Consider the following 21,312-nt stretch of genomic DNA (forward strand, 5'->3'; position numbering starts at 1 on the left):
TTTTTGAAATTACTTGGCGGCAGTTTTGCGTGCCATGGTTCTAGTGTGGAATTTAAATTTGAAAATTACGTTACTTAGGAAATAGCTTATGGAATAGGAGAAAATAGTTATGGTAAGTAATTTAAAATATAGCTTAATGATGATTTGGAATCCAGCTGATGACGGCGAGGATGAGCAGTTGCTATCGTCCGATGAGATGGATAAAACCGATGCCCATCCTCCGCTTTGGTTCACGTTCTGGCCGTCCATTAGTTGTTGTTGTTGCTGCTGGCTTCACTTTTGGTTACTGTTGCGCGCGCGCCTCTGTCGGTTTTATAATCTCAACTGACTTGCAAATTTGGGCTAGGCGCGTAGGTGGGCTTTTCGCTCAAAGGCACGGCGGATGGTCGATATGCTAGCTATTTTCTTGCCAGCTCGTTATCGATACTTCGCGCCTTTTTTGGCGGGCTTATCGGCTATTATTTTGCCGCCAGTCTATCGCCTATCGGGCAGAAATACTAGAATTGTTCGAGTTAGTATTTTTGGGATTCCAGTATTTCTTCCGTAGTTACTCGCGTTTGTCAGTGTAATGGCATATAGGAAAAGGGTCTCACTTTTCCAAGCGGAAACGAAGCAGAAAAATTGCGTGCTATTTCCTATTGTAATGTTTCTGTTTCTGCTTTTAGTGGTGCTGGAAGCGTCGATGCTGCGGAGATGCCGGTATGCAGCAAGCATCAGCCGGCGTGGCCTGTCAACTTTGGTGCACGCACAACTTTTGTGGAGAAAAAAGTGTGCCGCAGTCCGCGTCGTCTATAGGCTTAGGTTTGTCTGAGTGTATGCGTGAGTACAGTCTGGCTGATGTTCCAATTTGAGCCGAGTCTAATGGTTGTTTCTTTTAAACATTTGCAGGTCCATTTCAACTTGACAGGAAATTGCCATTCAGCGACTGCAGATAAACATTCGCTGTTGCTGGCGCCACTGTTGCTGCCGTTGATTTCTGCGCCTACGCCCCGCCAACTCGCATAACTGAGGACCGTCGCCAGTGCCGCCTCTTGCATCCATGGTCCGCTGCCGTTGCTGCTATCCTGGCACAGATCAGGTGTGCATTACAGGGCCGATTCCATCTTGAGACCGTCCATATGGCAGATCATCGTCGTCATCTCCATCGCGCTAGCTCCTGTTACTGGCCAGGGGCCAGGCGAGAAGTACGAAATTCGGAAAGTGCCAATTGGATTTTGCGGTGAGATCTTTTCCTGCTACTGCTGCCGCAGTTGTTTTTGTTGCTGCTGTTGGTGAGTGTGTCGCCGCCTAGTGCAGTTCGATATAATCCATGCTTCTTTTTTCCAGGGTGAAAGCAGCTGCCGATTTAAGTATGACGGAGCGTAGATTTAATCCAAATTGTGAAGCGAGTCCCTGTAAGTTTCCTCTTTTTGATTCTTACCGCTGCGTGTGTGTGCTTTTCCTCGTTCTCTTCTCGATAGCCACGCACGGCCACACTACTATCAGGGCCACACTCGATCTCAATGTTATTGAAATCTCACAATTGATTACAACTCGTCCTATCGATAAGTCTCGTGAACAGTTGACCATCGAAAGGGCGCCTATTTCAAAATATCATTCCCTTCTCCGACACGGCCATTCTGATAAATTACACGCCCTCGTGTATGAGCTACCCTCTGCAATAATCAACCTTCAACCTTCAGTTGTACTTTTAATGTGACAATCCTATTCATTAACAACTTTGAATTTGTTAACTTAATCTTTAACATTCATTATTCATTTCTTAGAATTCTTCAATTTCTTGACTATTTCGTTCATTTAAGCAATTTCTTTTCAAATCAAAATTTTATTAATTTTCCTTCTTTCATCTCGTCTTTACTTATTCTATTTTCTCATTTTCTTTTCTCATTTTCGTCTCTTATTTTCTTCTCTCATTTTCTTTTCTCATTTTCGTCTCTTATTTTCTTCTCTCATTTTCTTTTCTCATTTTCGTCTCTTATTTTCTTCTCTCATTTTCTTTTCTCATTTTCTAACAACATTATCATTTTACCACTCAGGGTCAGGTACCGCCACGTAGCCATCGATAAACTGTGTACTTCCATACACCTTCCGCCTACTGTCTCTTTCAACAGTTTCCATACCATTTCTTTCAACAACTTCTCTTACTGTCTCTTTCAACAGTTTACATATCATCTCTTTCATCAACATCACTACTGTCTCTTTCAACAGTTTACATTTCATCTCTTTCATCAACATCACTACTGTCTCTTTCAACAGTTTCACCTGGCGGGCTAACATCGATCTCCATCGAGCTCGCTTGGCACCTGCCCATCTGGCAATCTTCTTAATCTCTCATGCGCATACTTATACCGCCTATTACTTTTCAAACTCTTTAAAGTATATCTGTCATTATCCAATACCTCAATAATCTCAAATGGTCCTCTATATTTAGCATCTAACTTAGTCTGGTTTCTCTCACTATTATTTAGCAACACAAAATCTCCAACACTGAATTTTACTATCTTAGCTCTGCCTTTATCAAATCTTTCCTTCTCATACTTTCCTGATCTTTCTATATTCTCTAAAGCTTGGGTTCTTATCTTAGTCAGATCTATTTCAGTTTCTGGTTCATGAATGGGAACAAGGCCTAAAGGTCGAGCAACCTTTCCCATTAATAATTCTAATGGACTCGCTTTTGTTATCTTATTAGCAGTACAATTAATAGTGCACGTCACCCAATGCCTCTTGCCACGATCGAGAACTCATTTCAACAGCTGTTAATAAATTTTTCAAGGTACTCATAACTCTCTCAACCTGGCCATTACCTCGGCTTGCTCCTGTTGCTATCAAATGTAATTTTATCTTTTGTGAAGAGCAAAATTCAACGAACAGCACCTGTAAAACTTCTTCCCTGATCAGCCACAATACGAATAGGAACTCCGAACAACGAAATTGCTGATTTTAAAGCCATTACACAGCTTTCTGCACTTAATGTGAACGTGTGGTAGAGATAAACACACTTGGTAAATGCATCTATCTGTACAATAACATATTCTTTACGATCGCTTTTACCACTAAGCTTGCTTGATATGTCTATGTGAACAGTATACCACGGAATGTTTACTTTGGGAATAGGATGTAATTCCATTTGTAATTTTCCAGAAGATGATTTGGACACTCGGCAGGTTATACAATTTTCAACAAATCTTCGAACGTATTTGGCCATGCCCTCAAACCAATAGTAATCGTAAACCTTGTCAAGTGTTTTCTCCCACGATAAAACGATTTCTACGATATCTTGATCTTTCTGTTGCTCTGCACAAATCCAATCCTCAGATACTTCAGTTAAGTCGATTCGCTTTTCAACAACTTTCGCATATTCAGGGGAATTTTCCGGAGGAAGTGGATTTCTGGAAAAGAAATCAGCATGAGCCATACGCTTGCCTTCTCTATACTGTATGTCAAAATCGAATGTCTGTAAATAAGCCCACCAGCGATAGACTCTAGGCAACAACTCAATCGTATTTCGTGATGATTTTAAAGAATTACAATCAGTGAACATTACAAACTTTCTGCCATGTAAGTAGTGCCGGAAATGCTTGACTGCATTTACCACCGCAAGAGTTTTCAACTCATACGAAGTATATTTAGATTCGCATACACTTGTTGTCTTACTGTAGTATTCCACTACATACGGTTTATTTTCAATTCTGTGCAAGAGTATAGCACCATATCCGATTGCACTCGCATCGGTGTGTAACTCTATTGGATATTGCGGGTCAAAGATAATCAAAACTGGTTTATTAGTAAGAATGTGAATAGTTTTTCTACGAATTTCCTCATGTTCTATATTCCACTCAAATTTATTTTTCTCTGAGGTGAGAAAATATAAAGGCTTCATTAGCTGTGAAAATCCTGGAACAAACTGACGAAAGTACGATGCTAACCCAATGAACTGTCTCAATGTTGTCACTGACCTAGGAGGTGGCAAGGCATTCAAAAATTCTACTTAGCGAGTATTTGGACTAATCTCACCTGCTCGTACTTCGAATCCTAAATATTGGACAGAAGTCCTCAGAAAGAAGCATTTTTCAACATTGAATGAAAATCCTGCCTTTGATAAAATATCCAAAACAATCTTTAACCTTTCGAGTGCCGTTTCCTTGGTTGGAGCTGCAATCATTATGTCGTCCATATACACAATGACATACGAATAAGCGACCTCGCCTAATGCCTTTATAATTGCTCTTTGAAAGACTGATGGCGCATTCTTAAGTCCAAATGGCATCGACAGGAACTCATATAGGCCGTCAGGGGTGACAAATGCCGTGTACTCGACAGAGTTCGGATGCATAGGAACCTGATAATAGCCACTTGCCATGTCCAAGCAGGTAAAGAACTTTGCACCACGCAACCTGGATATCTGATCAGATATTAAAGGCAACGGAAACTTGTCAGCTACTGTATTCGAATTCAATTCTCTATAATCCACACAAAGCCTAGCTGATCCATTCTTCTTCTTCACCAATAGAACAGGGCTCGCAAAAGGGGAGCTACTCGGTCTGATAACTTTGCAATCTAATAATTCTTGAACTTTGTTTCGAACCACATCTCTCTCACTGGGGCTCAATCTATATGATCTTCTCTGTACCGTTTTTGTCTCATCAATCAATCGAATTTTCATTTCTCCCGAATTTACGCGAGTCTGAGGCGTCCCCTGTATAAAAGAATCTGAGTAGGATTTCAACAATGTTGTTATTTCATTTTTGTTTTCACCGCATACATTGTTTTCTATTATTTCGAATGAGTTTTCTATGAACTTAGAGCACGAATTAACAGTTTTTTTTTCATTCTTAATTATTTCTACTCCTTTACAAGACACTACAGCAGCATATCCCTGAGCTAATACTTCTCGTCCTAGTACGATATTATTTGACATACAATCATCTGGTACTACATGAAATATTACATTTAAACTGTTTCCATTAATGAGAATATTGTTATCGATTTGAATTGTACTGCAAACATTTGCATTTCCAATACCTTTCAGGCTTACTACGTTATTTATTATTTTACCGCTTATGTTTTTAGCAAAACTCTCTTTAATCAAAGAGCACTCTGCTCCAGAGTCAAAGATAATTGGAAAGTTCTCACCTCGTAGCAGCATACTTGTCTTTGGTTCATCCACCACGCACAGCTCAGCTCTCTTCTCGGTATCCAAGCCCTTCCATTTGCAAACGAGTGACGTCACCATACGACTAGCATATATGGCAAGGCATTCACTGTTGCCTGGGCGACTGTTCAGTAACTGTAAAAACATGGCGGCTGGCGTCTCTGCATTTGCATAGCGTTGTTGGAATAACTGCTTAAATTCCAACCATGTCACACCAGCATAGCACACTTCTGACAGCCATTGGGACGCACTTCCTTCCAGCGATTTTGTTAAGGCCAATATTAATGCACTGCCTTCCAGAGGTTTTTCAGCCACAATAATATCAACCGTAGAGCACCATTGAGTAGCGTCGGCGCCTGGAATGTCGGCGTTAAACTTTGGCAATGTGACGACGCCATTTTGTGCCGGTTCTCGCACAGACGCTTGCAGTGTTTTTGCCAATTCCAAGAAACTTTGGTTTTGGTGCTCCATCAAGATGCGCAGTTGGTCCTCCATGGTGTGCAGACGAAGGCACAATCCCACTTCTGATGACGGAGCGTAGATTTAATCCAAATTGTGAAGCGAGTCCCTGAAGTTTTCCTCTTTTTGATTCTTGCCGCTGCGTGTGTGTGCTTTTCCTCGTTCTCTTCTCGATAGCCACGCACGGCCACACTACTATCAGGGACACACTCGATCTCAATGTTATTGAAATCTCACAATCGATTACAACACGTCCTATCGATAAGTCTCGTGAACAGTTGACCATCGATAGGGCGCCTATTTCAAAATATCCCTTCTCCGACAAGTATATGGAGATCAGCCTAGGGTCAAACCATGAGACGAGTCGTAGGATGCATGCTATTTGGCTACTGTGGCAATGAAATCTTCCTGCTGCTGCAGGAATGTGTCGCCGCCTTATGGATCTCTGCCGTCCTTGGCCATGACGATCTCCACTTCAAACATGCGCATGGGGCCACCTGTAGCCGGGTTCGTCATATTTCTGACGAAGCGCGCTGTGAATCCGAGCGTCAGCAACTCCTTGACAATCCACGAGCATGGAGTGGAGTGGTGGAGATGTCTGATTACTACTCGGAAGCCCCTCTCGGACTTTGGCTGGTTGGTGAAAGGGTTGGTTGGGGAAAGCCGTTTGCTATAAGGACATCTTTGATTTTGTGGTAGGCGGTCATGTCCCTGGTCTCGATCCTGACCCCGTTCCCTTCAATTGCCCTGTAGTGTAGCTGGAGACTCCTGCTGTATAGTTTAGCTTTTCCAGGAGCGGGACAATTTCTTTGACGTCGTCGACGAGTATGGGTGGTGCTCTGCAGCTTAGTGGCACAAGTTTCCAAGGTGGCAGCTCAGAATCTGTATTTTGAGGGGGTGGCGACGTTGCGCTGCGTGCAGGAGCATTGGTGCTGCAGGGTAACGGCTGGTGTGTCGATTCCTGGTTTTGGATTCCTCATATACAGATTTGGCTGCCTTGCTTTGGAAAACGGGTGTGGTGAGGGGTGGAAAAATGCTGGGAGATTTGAAATTGGTGGTCACGCATAATCGTTTATTTGGCGTCTTGAAACTGGAGCAGTCCATGTCGTCATTTGTCCTCTTGGCCGGAGTTTTCGTTAGAGGAGCCGGAACTGTGGGTGCCACAAAGATTGGACCAGTTCCAGCAACCATTTCCGAGAAACTCATGAGCTGCTCGTCTGGGCTCCTGGACGGTGATTTGAATAAGTCCCGTTTGGCAGCAGGCCGACTAAGGGCGTAAAGAAGCATTCCTTTGATGAAGGGAAATGCTTCTTTTCCCAGTATTTACGGAGCGATTGGTTGGATTCTTGCTTAAACTAAGTTTAGAAGCAAACGGCTTGTGGTTAAAAATTGACCAAAAAGCTTTGACAGTTGTACTAGGTCGTTCCTGCTGCTTGCTTTCGTTAATTTGTTTAAGTGGTGGAGCAATTTCCCCACTGTCAATATCATTGGCTTTGTTGAGTTGAGTTTCTGAATTGGCAAGCGCGGGAGATCTAGATCAGCTTTCTAAATTTGTTTCGGTGGCTTTATTTATTTGCGTGTGTGTATAAGAAGGAGGGGAGGAAGCATTAGGTCCGATTTTGGTGGATGAGCTGGGATTTTTCTCTGCGCTGTCGGTGTGTGGGAGAGAGGGGAAATTTCCCATAGCGTCGCTCGGTTTGGCGCCTCTTAATTCTGTGTCCGTATTAGTGGCTGCGGCTGCATTAGTGCAGGTCGCTGTGGTGGATAAAAACTCTCTTTGAGTAGCGTCGGTGTTTGTAAGTGCGGCTGTATTTGTTTGAGTCGTTGTGGGGAGTGAATTTCCCTTGTGTATTTGTGAAGAGAATGGATGAGAAGAAGGCGATTTCCCCTTCGAGATGCTGCTTTTGGCGCCAACATTGACTTATTTTTATATTTTCAGCGCCTGTTGGTGCTGTCATTTTATTGTACTCTGATTTTCTTTTTAAAATATATAGTTACAATTTATGGCATTTTACAGTTTTGGATCGGCGGCAATTGTGCGCGCCATGGTTATAAGAGTTATTTAAAAAATTCAATTTCGAGGAAAATTTTGATAAGCTTGGCAGCAGTTATACGCGCCATGATTTGAATTGGAATCTACGATTTAGGATTTTACGTTAAGTTAGCCTTAGCTTATGGTACTTACAATTTTTATAGGTAGTAGCAGTTTTGGTAGTAGTTTTAAGTTATAGTAAGAAGAAAATTTGTAGTATTATGGGGAAAGATTTTGAGTGGATGTACATTCTAAAACTGAATTGTTGTGGCATAGGATTCCAGCGATGAGACTCTAACCATTATGTCCGTCCATTTTCTATGTTGCGTTCCGTCTTGTTCACTTTGGGTAGCTGTTGCACTGGCGCCACTGCCGGATTTTTAATCACCACTGACGCGCCTTTCTGGTCGGGAAGCCTAGGCGGGCTTTTGGACTTCGATAATCGGAGGGAAAAAAGCACGGCTAGTAATCGGTGTTCTATCGATTTTCCCGCCAGAATTGTTACCGATATCTCGCTTCGCGTTGGCCGATGTTATTGGTCATTATCAGTAGCTGGTCTCACTATTCCTGGGCTTCGATAAATCGGAGGTAAAAGGCAACATAGCTGGTAATCGATGTTCTGGCATTTTTCCCGCCAGAAACGTTACCGATATCTTGCTTCGTGTACCAGGCATCGGCCAATCTGGCCCGTCAGGCCTGATGCAAGCGTCCAGTCTGTGGCGGGTGGAAAATGCGCCGCAGTCCAGCGTCGTCTGCAGGAAACGCACCGGTTTGCCAGGAATGCAGTTTCATTCAAATCTGAAGGGAAAAAGACTGATCCAGATTTCTTTCTTCCAGATTTTAAGCGTCGGTGATTGTTATCCAGGATGATTGTCCAGTGGTCAGGTAAGGAGTCGGAAAAGCAATGATCAGCAGACTCGCCATAATACTCAGAAAGAAGGATTTGTCCGCAGGATAATCGACGTCTCATACATCGTACGGCAAGCCGATTGGCAAGGAATGCGACTGCGGCAGAAACATTCCCTGCTACTGCTGTCGCTGCCGCCCCTGCTGTTGTTGCTTATGGTGGTGACTGCGTCGCCGCCGCTGTTGCTGCTGGTGGTGACTGCGTCGCTGCTGTTGTTGTTGCTGGTGGTGACTGCGTCGCTGCTGTTGCTGCTGATGGTGGTGGCTGCGTCGCTGCTGTTGCCGCTGCTGGTGGCGACCGCGTCGCTGCTGTTGTTGCTGCTGGTGGTAACTGCGTCGCTGATGGTGGTGAGTGCGTCGCTGCTGTTGCTGCTGATGGTGGTGGCTGCGTCGCTGCTGTTGCCGCTGCTGGTGGCGTCCGCGTCGCTGCTGGTGGTGACTGCGTCGCTGATGGTGGTGGTGACTGCGTCGCCGCTGTTGCTGCTGCCGGTGGCGGCTGCGTCGTTACTGTTGTTGCTGTTGGTGGTGACTGCGTCACTGCAGTTTCTGCTGATTTTTTTTTTTTTTTTTTATATATTTTCAACGTCAAATGACGCTGACCTTTTATTGTCCTCTGATTTTTGCTTAAAAATATATAGTGACAATTTTATCGTATGGTCGCTGACGTGTGAAGACGTGTTTTCATCGAGCTCCGCATAAAATCGGTTGTTTTTTAGTGAAGTGAATATATAAACATAATACAAACAAATAAATCGAAAGCGAAAGAGACGCTCTGTGCGATGCACCATCGCTCGAATACATATTCTGTGTTTGAAATAGTATAAGCAAGTAGTTTTACACTATGAGCCAAAACGACACTCGAGTTCAGCGACAACGCGAGCAAGACGACCGCCGGCTCTCATTGCAACGAAACAACGCGTACTTCTCTTACGTCTCCGCGACTTCTGCAAACAGCGAGCGGTCAATCACCCCTAACCCGACAAGTTTACCATTGCCAACAACTCAAGAAAGAGCGCGTTCTTGCTCTCCCTCACTACTGTCACAAAACCCCCAATCTCCAAACACTTGCGAAATTTCTTTACGCTTACCTACGGTGACTAGTACTGTGACAACAACAACCACTGCAACTGCAATCACAACAACAACTGGAACGGTATCGTCAGCTCGCTCAATTTCGTCGACGCAAGCATTTGCTCCTACTGAACCAGCGATCAAAACAAAAACACAACTTAAGGGTTCTGCTGCGCTACCAGCAAGCCAAAACGTAAACAAGAATGCCGGGTCCACCATACAGACTGGAATGGATCGCTACATAACAATAAAAAGAAAACTCAGCCCTCAAAATTACAAAAGCCAACAAACAGAAAACAAACCAAAAATTTCACGCGACAATGCTAACATGCTCACTAACAAAACGCCAGAAAACACCAACAGATTTGAGCTGCTGGCAAATTCTACTGATGAAAGTATACAACCGGCAAAGTCACCTAAGAAGGTCAAGCCTCCTCCAATATACATTCGCGAAAAAAGCTCAAGTGCACTAGTGAACAAAATTGCCACACTTATAGGAGAAAACTCATTTTATGTAATACCCTTAAGAAAAGGGAACATAAATGAAACAAAGGTTCAAACTGAAACCGAGGATAGCCATCGTCTACTAACCAAATTCTTGGATGAAGCAGGAAAAAACTTTTATACGTACCAACTAAAAAGCGCAAAGGGCCTACAGGTTGTTCTCAAAGGGATTGAGGCAACTGTTTCGACCACTGAAATCGTAGAAGCGCTCAAGGAAAAGAACTTTAGTGCGAAAATGGTCATGAACATATTAAACAAAAATAAGGAACCACAACCAATGTTCAAAATCGAGTTGGAGCCAGAACGCCAGACACTGAAAAAAAATGAAGTTCATCCAATCTACAAGTTACAGCTCCTACTGCATCGGCGTATCACAGTGGAAGAGCCACACAAGCGCAATCGCCCAGTGCAGTGCACTAACTGCCAAGAATATGGCCACACTAAGGCGTACTGTACGCTGAAATCTATTTTCGTAGTCTGTAGTGAAGCTCATAGCACAGCGAACTGCCATAAGAACAAGGAAGACATCTCTGTTAAAATGTGCAGCAACTGCGGTGAAAGTCACACAGCGAACTGGCGTGGCTGTGTAGTATACAAGGAACTAAAGAACCGCCTTAACAAACGCGGAGAATCAATACGCGCTCAGACCACCCACATCGCTCACACCCCGCCACAATCGGGCCCGTCCTACACTGCACCCCCCCCTACACATCGTACCAGTCCTAGCATTTCCTTCGCTAGTGCTTTAAAATCGGGAATTAAATCCGTGAATCCGATAACACAAAAGTCGACTTCTACTCGGGAAGAACAGAAAATAACTACCTCGAACGAACAAACGCAGCATATATCAACTGGCATTGAAACGATGATGATCTCACTCCAGCAAACCCTAAAAGAGTTTATGACATTCATGCAAACCACAATGCAAGAGCTTATGCGAAACCAAAATATGCTGATACAGCATCTTCTGTCATTCAAATCAATATAATGTCTCCACTTCAAATATCTACGAACTTGCCCAGTTCTTATTCGATAAAAATATTGACGTCATGCTCCTCTCCGAGACACATCTAACAGACAAGCACAACTTCCATATCCCAGGATACTTATTCTACGCCACAAACCATCCGGACGGCAAAGCCCATGGGGGCACTGGTATACTTATCAGAGGTCGCATCAAACACCACCTTTATAACAGAACTGAAATGGACTACCTGCAATCCACTTCCATAAGCATGCAATCCAGCAGCGGCCCCGTCACTCTGGCCGCAGTCTACTGCCCACCTCGTTTTGTAGTTTCTGAGGACCAATTCACGGAATTTTTCAACTCACTCGGTGAGCGATTCATAGCGGCCGGTGACTACAATGCCAAGCATACGCACTGGGGATCACGTCTTCTGACCCCAAAGGGCAAACAACTTTATAACGCGCTCATTAAGCCGCGAAACAAGCTCGATCATGTGACTCCGGGTAGGCCTACATACTGGCCAGCAGATCCAAATAAGCTACCGGATCTCATTGACTTCGCAATAACAAGAAAGATTCCAAGAAATAATATTACGGCCGAGTCACTTGCAGAACTATCATCTGATCACTCTCCAGTTCTACTTACTCTCTGGCACCGACCACATATAACTGAGCGGCCCTACAGGCTGACAGGCAACAGGACCAACTGGGCAAGGTACGCGAAATATGTTTGTACTCACATGGAACCGACTCAAACAGTATTCACCGACGAGGATGTTGATCGCCTGGTCAAATCGATAGAGGAAACACTTGTTGCTGCAGCCAAGGCCTCTACACCTCCAGACACACACAAAATGACAAACCATAGCAAGACAAATCGTGAAATCGAACAGCTAGTACTTGAAAAACGAAGACTAAGAAGAGAATGGCAGAATCATAGATCCCCAACGGCTAAGGAACATCTAAAAATAGCAACACGTAAACTAACCAGGGCACTTAAGCTTGAGGAAGCCAACGCTCAGCATCTATATATCAAACAACTATCGCCCACCAGTAAAAGGAACCCTTTGTGGAAAGCACACAAAAGCATACAGCCACCGGCAGAAACAGTCGTTCCACTGCGAGGTCCCTCTGGAAGCTGGATACGCAGCGACGAAGATAGAGCTAATGCGTTCGCCGATCACCTTCAGAAAGTATTCCAACCAAATCCTGCTAGCAACTCATTTGTACTCCCTGTAGTAACTAAAAGCTTGCCCCCTATAAATCCAGTTACATTCAGCCAAAGTGAGATAGCATCTATCATAAAAGGTCTTAATCCCAAAAAATCACCTGGACATGACTTGGTGGCACCAAAAATGATCATAGAACTCCCACCGTGTGCGGTTCTGACCTTATGCCATCTCTTCAACGCTATCACGAAACTTGGATACTATCCCCAAAGGTGGAAAAAGGCGGTTATAGTAATGATTCCCAAGCCAGGCAAAGACAAAACGCAACCCTCATCCTACAGACCAATCAGTCTCCTAACGTGTCTCTCGAAACTGTTTGAAAAGGCATTTTTAAATCAACTAACTCCCTACTTAAGAAGGCGAAATACAATACCATCGCATCAGTTTGGCTTTCGCAAAAATCACGGAACGATCGAACAGGTCAATCGCATCACAAACGAAATTCGTACCGCTTTTGAGCACCGGGAATACTGTTCAGCTATATTCTTAGATGTTGCACAAGCATTTGACCGAGTCTGGCTGGAAGGACTAATGTACAAGATAACAAAACTGCTTCCCCAGAACACGCACAAAGTGTTCGAATCGTATCTCTTCAAAAGAGTGTTCTCAACCAGGTGTAACAGTTCAACTTCACACGACCGCGTTATCAATGCTGGAGTCCCCCAAGGTAGTGTACTGGGCCCCGTTCTTTACACCCTATTCACAGCAGACATGCCTACAAACTATCAGCTCACAACCTCTACGTTTGCTGACGATACCGCAATACTTAGCCGATCTAGATGCCCAGCAAAGGCAACAGAGCAACTTGCCTGCCATCTTAAAATAGTGGAAAGATGGTTTGCGGACTGGCGCATTAAGATAAACGAGACCAAAAGCAGACATGTAACCTTCACACTGAACAGACAAACCTGCCCACCCTGTACCCTGAACAATACACTTATCCCACAAGCAGACGTTGTAACATATCTCGGCGTTCACCTAGATAGACGCCTCACCTGGCGGCGACATATAGAATCTAAGAGGACTCATATGAAGCTTAAAGGAGCCAATCTTCACTGGCTTATTAACTACAACTCTCCCCTTAGTCTGGAATACAAAGTACTCCTCTACAATACCGTGCTGAAACCCATCTGGACATACGGCTGTGAACTATGGGGAAACGCTTCAAAAACCAACATTGAAATCATACAGCGAGCTCAGTCCACGATTCTGCGAACTATCACTGGGGCACCATGGTACCTACGCAGCGAAAGCATCCATAGAGACCTCCATATAAACCTTGTCAATGAGGAAATTCAGTTGAAAAAAAGTAAACATCAAGCAAAGCTCGCCGCACACGAAAATCCTCTCGCGAAGTCGCTTTCGCGAGTCTACAGTCAGAGCCGACTGAAGCGCAAAGATTCTCCAGCCCAGCAAAGAAATCCTAGGGCCGTCTCTAACTAATACAATTACTTCATACTGTAATTAATATAAGTTATATAATAAGATTTGAATAATTATTGTTAGTCTCACAAAAAGAGAAGATCCAATAAATAACGCAATAAGTTAAAAAAAAAAAAAAAAAAAAAAAAAAACAGGTTGTGGCAAATTACATTTTCGGATTTTTTTGGCTGTAGATATGCGTGCCATAGTTAAGGTAAAAATTTATGATTAAAATTTGCGGGAGACATTTTTGAAATTACTTGGCGGCAGTTTTGCGCGCCATGGTTCTAGTGTGGAATTTAGATTTCAAAATTACGTTACTTAGGAAATAGCTTATGGAATAGGAGAAAATAGTTATGGTAAGTAATTTAAAATATAGCTTAACGATGATTTGGAATCCAGCGATGAGACTATAGCTGATGACGGCGAGGATGAGCAGTTGCTATCGTCCGATGAGATGGATAAAACCGATGCCCATCCTCCGCTTTGGTTCACGTTCTGGCCGTCCATTAGTTGTTGTTGTTGCTGCTGGCTTCACTTTTGGTTACTGTTGCGCGCGCGCCTCTGTCGGTTTTATAATCTCAACTGACTTGCAAATTTGGGCTAGGCGCGTAGGTGGGCTTTTCGATAGCTCAAAGGCACGGCGGATGGTCGATATGCTAGCTATTTTCTTGCCAGCTCGTTATCGAAACTTCGCGCCTTTTTTGGCGGGCTTATCGGCTATTATTTTGCCGCCAGTCTATCGCCTATCGGGCAGAAATACTAGAATTGTTCGAGTTAGTATTTTTGGGATTCCAGTATTTCTCCCGTAGTTACTCGCGTTTGTCAGTGTAATGGCATATAGGGAAAAGGGTCTCACTTCTCCAAGCGGAAACGAAGCAGAAAAATTGCGTGCTATTTCCTATTGTAATATTTCTGTTTCTGCTTTTAGTGGTGCTGGAAGAGTCGATGCTGCGGAGATGCCGGTATGCAGCAAGCATCAGCCGGCGTGGCCTGTCAACTTTGGTGCACGCACAACTTTTGTGGAGAAAAAAGTGTGCCGCAGTCCGCGTCGTCTATAGGCTTAGGTTTGTCTGAGTGTATGCGTGAGTACAGTCTGGCTGATGTTCCAATTTGAGCCGAGTCTAATGGTTGTTTCTTTTAAACATTTGCAGGTCCATTTCAACTTGACAGGAAATTGCCAATCAGCGACATTCGCTGTTGCTGCCGCCACTGTTGCTGCCGTTGATTTCTGCGCCTACACCCCGCCAACTCGCATAACTGAGGACAGTCGCCAGTGCCGCCTCTTGCATCCATGGTCCGCTGCCGTTGCTGCTATCCTGGCACAGATCAGGTGTGCATTACAGGGCCGATTCCATCTTGAGACCGTCCATATGGCAGATCATCGTCGTCATCTCCATCGCGCTAGCTCCTGTTACTGGCCAGGGGCCAGGCGAGAAGTACGAAATTCGGAAAGTGCCAATTGGATTTTGCGGTGAGATCTTTTCCTGCTACTGCTGCCGCAGTTGTTGTTGTTGCTGCTGTTGGTGAGTGTGTCGCCGCCTAGTGCAGTTCGATATAATCCATGCTTCTTTTTTCCAGGGTGAAAGCAGCTGCCGATTTAAGTATGACGGAGCGTAGATTTAATCCAAATTGTGAAGCGACACACTACTATCAGGGCCACACTCGATCTCAATGTTATTGAAATCTCACAATCGATTACAACTCGTCCTATCGATAAGTCTCGTGAACAGTTGACCATCGATAGGGCGCCTATTTTAAAATATCATTCCCTTCTCCGACACGGCCATTCTGATAAATTACACGCCCTCGTGTATGAGCTACCCTCTGCAATAATCAACCTTCAACCTTCAGTTGTACTTTTAATGTGACAATCCTATTCATTAATAACTTTGAATTTTTTATCTTAATCTTTAACATTAATTATTCATTTCATAGAATTCTTCAATTTCTTGACTATTTCGTTCATTTAAGCAATTTCTTTTCAAATCAAAATTTTATTAATTTTCCTTCTTTCATCTCGTCTTTACTTATTCTATTTTCTCATTTTCGTCTCTTATTTTCTTCTCTCATTTTCTTTTCTCATTTTCGTCTCTTATTTTCTTCTCTCATTTTCTTTTCTCATTTTCTAACAACATTATCATTTCACCACTCAGGGTCAGGTACCGCCACGTAGCCATCGATAAACTGTGTACTTCCATAAACCTTCCGCCTACTGTCTCTTTCAACAGTTTCCATACCATTTCTTTCAACAACTTCTCTTACTGTCTCTTTCAACAGTTTACATATCATCTCTTTCGTCAACATCACTACTGTCTCTTTCAACAGTTTCACCTGGCGGGCTAACATAGATCTCCAGCTCGCTTGGCACCTGCCCATCTGGCAATCTTCTTAATCTCTCATGCGCATACTTATACCGCCTATTACTTTTCAAACTCTTTAAAGTATATCTGTCATTATCCAATACCTCAATAATCTCAAATGGTCTAACTTAGTCTGGTTTCTCTCACTATTATTTAGCAACACAAAATCTCCAACACTGAATTTTACTATCTTAGCTCTGCCTTTATCAAATCTTTCCTTCTCATACTTTCCTGATCTTTCTATATTCTCTAAAGCTTGGGTTCTTATCTTAGTCAGATCTATTTCAGTTTCTGGTTCATGAATGGGAACAAGGCCTAAAGGTCGAGCAACCTTTCCCATTAATAATAATAATGGACTCGCTTTTGTTATCTTATTAGCAGTACAATTAATAGCTAATTGCACGTCACCCAATGCCTCTTGCCACGATCGAGAACTCATTTCAACAGCTGTTAATAAATTTTTCAAGGTACTCATAACTCTCTCAACCTGGCCATTACCTCGGCTTGCTCCTGTTGCTATCAAATGTAATTTTATCTTTTGTGAAGAGCAAAATTCAACGAACTTAGCACCTGTAAAACTTCTTCCCTGATCAGCCACAATACGAATAGGGACTCCGAACAAAGAAATTGCTGATTTTAACGCCATTACACAGCTTTCTGCACTTAATGTGAACGTGTGGTAGAGATAAACATACTTGGTAAATGCATCTATCTGTACAATAACATATTCTTTACGATCGCTTTTACCACTAAGCTAATGTCTATGTGAACAGTATGCCTCGGAATGTTTACTTTGGGAATAGGACGTAATTCCATTTGTAATTTTCCAGAAGATGATTTGGACACTCGGCAGGTTATACAATTTTCAACAAATCTTCGAACGTATTTGGCCATGCCCTCAAACCAATAGTAATCGTAAACCTTGTCAAGTGTTTTCTCCCAGCCCAGATGCATTATGGATTCATGTACTTGGTTAATAACTGACCATCTAAATCCACGAGGCACCACTGGCAAACATAGGGTCTTGCCATTTCTTTGTATGATTCTATACAAAACTCCAGCTCTCAAATCATATGTCTTAGCCAAATCGAATGGACATTCATCATTGTTCAGCTTGGCAACGATTTCTACGATATCTTGATCTTTCTGTTGCTCTGCACAAATCCAATCCTCAGATACTTCAGTTAAGTCGATTCGCTTTTCAACAACTTTCGCATATTCAGGGGAATTTTCCGGAGGAAGTGGATTTCTGGAAAAGAAATCAGCATGAGCCATACGCTTGCCTTCTCTATACTGTATGTCAAAATCGAATGTCTGTAAATAAGCCCACCAGCGATAGACTCTAGGCAACAACTCAATCTTATTTCGTGATGATTTTAAAGAATTACAATCAGTGAACATTACAAACTTTCTGCCATGTAAGTAGTGCCGGAAATGCTTGACTGCATTTACCACCGCAAGAGTTTCCAACTCATACGAAGTATATTTAGATTCGCATACACTTGTTGTTGTTTTACTGTAGTATTCCACTACATACGGTTTATTTTCAATTCTGTGCAAGAGTATAGCACCATATCCGATTGCACTCGCATCGGTGTGTAACTCTATTGGATATTGCGGGTCAAAGATAATCAAAACTGGTTTATTAGTAAGAATGTGAATAGTTTTTCTACGAATTTCCTCATGTTCTATATTCCACTCAAATTTATTTTTCTCTGAGGTGAGAAAATATAAAGGCTTCATTAGCTGTGAAAATCCTGGAACAAACTGACGAAAGTACGATGCTAACCCAATGAACTGTCTCAATGTTGTCACTGACCTAGGAGGTGGCAAGGCATTCAAAAATTCTACTTTGCGAGTATTTGGACTAATCTCACCTGCTCGTACTTCGAATCCTAAATATTGGACAGAAGTCCTCAGAAAGAAGCATTTTTCCTAATGCCTTTATAACTGCTCTTTGAAAGACTGATGGCGCATTCTTAAGTCCAAATGGCATCGACAGGAACTCATATTGGCCGTCAGGGGTGACAAATGCCGTGTACTCGACAGAGTTCGGATGCATACGAACCTGATAATAGCCACTTGCCATGTCCAAGCAGGTAAAGAACTTTGCACCACGCAACCTGGCTATCTGATCAGATATTAAAGGCAACGGAAACTTGTCAGCTACTGTATTCGAATTCAATTCTCTATAATCCACACAAAGCCTAGCTGATCCATTCTTCTTCTTCACCAATAGAACAGGGCTCGCAAAAGGGGAGCTACTCGGTCTGATAACTTTGCAATCTAATAATTCTTGAACTTTGTTTCGAACCACATCTCTCTAACTGGGGCTCAATCTATATGATCTTCTCTGTACCGTTTTTGTCTCATCAATCAATCGAATTTTCATTTCTCCCGAATTTACGCGAGTCTGAGGCGTCCCCTGTATAAAAGAATCTGAGTAGGATTTCAACAATGTTGTTATTTCATTTTTGTTTTCACCGCATACATTGTTTTCTATTATTTCGAATGAGTTTTCTATGAACTTAGAGCACGAATTAACAGTTTTTGTTTCATTCTTAATTATTTCTACTCCTTTACAAGACACTACAGCAGCATATCCCTGAGCTAATACTTCTCGTCCTAGTACGATATTATTTGACATACAATCATCTGGTACTACATGAAATATTACATTTAAACTGTTTCCATTAATGAGAATATTGTTATCGATTTGAATTGTACTGCAAACATTTGCATTTCCAATACCTTTCAGGCTTACTACGTTATTTATTATTTTACCGCTTATGTTTTTAGCAAAACTCTCTTTAATCAAAGAGCACTCTGCTCCAGAGTCAAAGATAATTGGAAAGTTCTCACCTCGTAGCAGCATACTTGTCTTTGGTTCATCCACCACGCACAGCTCAGCTCTCTTCTCGGTATCCAAGCCCTTCCATTTGCAAACGAGTGACGTCACCATACGACTAGCATATATGGCAAGGCATTCACTGTTGCCTGGGCGACTGTTCAGTAACTGTAAAAACATGGCGGCTGGCGTCTCTGCATTTGCATAGCGTTGTTGGAATAACTGCTTAAATTCCAACCATGTCACACCAGCATAGCACACTTCTGACAGCCATTGGGACGCACTTCCTTCCAGCGATTTTGTTAAGGCCAATATTAATGCACTGCCTTCCAGAGGTTTTTCAGCCACAATAATATCAACCGTAGAGCACCATTGAGTAGCGTCGGCGCCTGGAATGTCGGCGTTAAACTTTGGCAATGTGACGACGCCATTTTGTGCCGGTTCTCGCACAGACGCTTGCAGTGTTTTTGCCAATTCCAAGAAACTTTGGTTTTGGTGCTCCATCAAGATGCGCAGTTGGTCCTCCATGGTGTGCAGACGAAGGCACAATCCCACTTCTGATGACGGAGCGTAGATTTAATCCAAATTGTGAAGCGAGTCCCTGAAGTTTTCCTCTTTTTGATTCTTGCCGCTGCGTGTGTGTGCTTTTCCTCGTTCTCTTCTCGATAGCCACGCACGGCCACACTACTATCAGGGACACACTCGATCTCAATGTTATTGAAATCTCACAATCGATTACAACTCGTCCTATCGATAAGTCTCGTGAACAGTTGACCATCGATAGGGCGCCTATTTCAAAATATCCCTTCTCCGACAAGTATATGGAGATCAGCCTAGGGTCAAACCATGAGACGAGTCGTAGGATGCATGCTATTTGGCTACTGTGGCAATGAAATCTTCCTGCTGCTGCAGGAATGTGTCGCCGCCTTATGGATCTCTGCCGTCCTTGGCCATGACGATCTCCACTTCAAACATGCGCATGGGGCCACCTGTAGCCGGGTTCGTCATATTTCTGACGAAGCGCGCTGTGAATCCGAGCGTCAGCAACTCCTTGACAATCCACGAGCATGGAGTGGAGTGGTGGAGATGTCTGATTACTACTCGGAAGCCCCTCTCGGACTTTGGCTGGTTGGTGAATAGGGGAAAGCCGTTTGCTATAAGGACATCTTTGATTTTGTGGTAGGCGGTCATGTCCCTGGTCTCGATCCTGACCCCGTTCCCTTCAATTGCCCTGTAGTGTAGCTGGAGACTCCTGCTGTATAGTTTAGCTTTTCCAGGAGCGGGACAATTTCTTTGACGTCGTCGACGAGTATGGGTGGTGCTCTGCAGCTTAGTGGCACAAGTTTCCAAGGTGGCAGCTCAGAATCTGTATTTTGAGGGGGTGGCGACGTTGCGCTGCGTGCAGGAGCATTGGTGCTGCAGGGTAACGGCTGGTGTGTCGATTCCTGGTTTTGGATTCCTCATATACAGATTTGGCTGCCTTGCTTTGGAAAACGGGTGTGGTGAGGGGTGGAAAAATGCTGGGAGATTTGAAATTGGTGGTCACGCATAATCGTTTATTTGGCGTCTTGAAACTGGAGCAGTCCATGTCGTCATTTGTCCTCTTGGCCGTGCCTCCTCCGTGCCACAAAGATTGGACCAGTTCCAGCAACCATTTCCGAGAAACTCATGAGCTGCTCGTCTGGGCTCCTGGACGGTGATTTGAATAAGTCCCGTTTGGCAGCAGGCCGACTAAGGGCGTAAAGAAGCATTCCTTTGATGAAGGGAAATGCTTCTTTTCCAAGTATTTACGGAGCGATTGGTTGGATTCTTGCTTAAACTAAGTTTAGAAGCAAACGGCTTGTGGTTAAAAATTGACCAAAAAGCTTTGACAGTTGTACTAGGTCGTTCCTGCTGCTTGCTTTCGTTAATTTGTTTAAGTGGTGGAGCAATTTCCCCACTGTCAATATCATTGGCTTTGTTGAGTTGAGTTTCTGAATTGGCAAGCGCGGGAGATCTAGATCAGCTTTCTAAATTTGTTTCGGTGGCTTTATTTATTTGCGTGTGTGTATAAGAAGGAGGGGAGGAAGCATTAGGTCCGATTTTGGTGGATGAGCTGGGATTTTTCTCTGCGCTGTCGGTGTGTGGGAGAGAGGGGAAATTTCCCATAGCGTCGCTCGGTTTGGCGCCTCTTAATTCTGTGTCCGTATTAGTGGCTGCGGCTGCATTAGTGCAGGTCGCTGTGGTGGATAAAAACTCTCTTTGAGTAGCGTCGGTGTTTGTAAGTGCGGCTGTATTTGTTTGAGTCGTTGTGGGGAGTGAATTTCCCTTGTGTATTTGTGAAGAGAATGGATGAGAAGAAGGCGATTTCCCCTTCGAGA

At 43.5% G+C, this 21,312-nt stretch overlaps 1 protein-coding gene across 1 annotated transcript; it reads right to left on the minus strand.

Moving 5' to 3' along the window:
• Positions 1 to 18,417: 18,417 nt before the first annotated feature.
• LOC117149467 lies at positions 18,418 to 19,501 on the minus strand. The gene has a single exon (XM_033316779.1). The coding sequence runs from the start codon at positions 19,478 to 19,480 to the stop codon at positions 18,428 to 18,430; it is 1,053 nt and encodes a 350-aa protein (XP_033172670.1). The 5' UTR covers positions 19,481 to 19,501; the 3' UTR covers positions 18,418 to 18,427.
• Between the last annotated feature and the right edge of the window lie 1,811 nt (positions 19,502 to 21,312).

Source organism: Drosophila mauritiana, unplaced genomic scaffold (genome assembly GCF_004382145.1).
Source record: "Drosophila mauritiana strain mau12 unplaced genomic scaffold, ASM438214v1 U_221, whole genome shotgun sequence".
Taxonomy (NCBI): domain Eukaryota; kingdom Metazoa; phylum Arthropoda; class Insecta; order Diptera; family Drosophilidae; genus Drosophila; species Drosophila mauritiana.

What these genes read in the sequence shown, in the direction of transcription:
- LOC117149467 (XM_033316779.1), bottom strand. Translation starts at nt 19,480, where the DNA reads ATGGAGGACCAACTGCGCATCTTGATGGAGCACCAAAACCAAAGTTTC.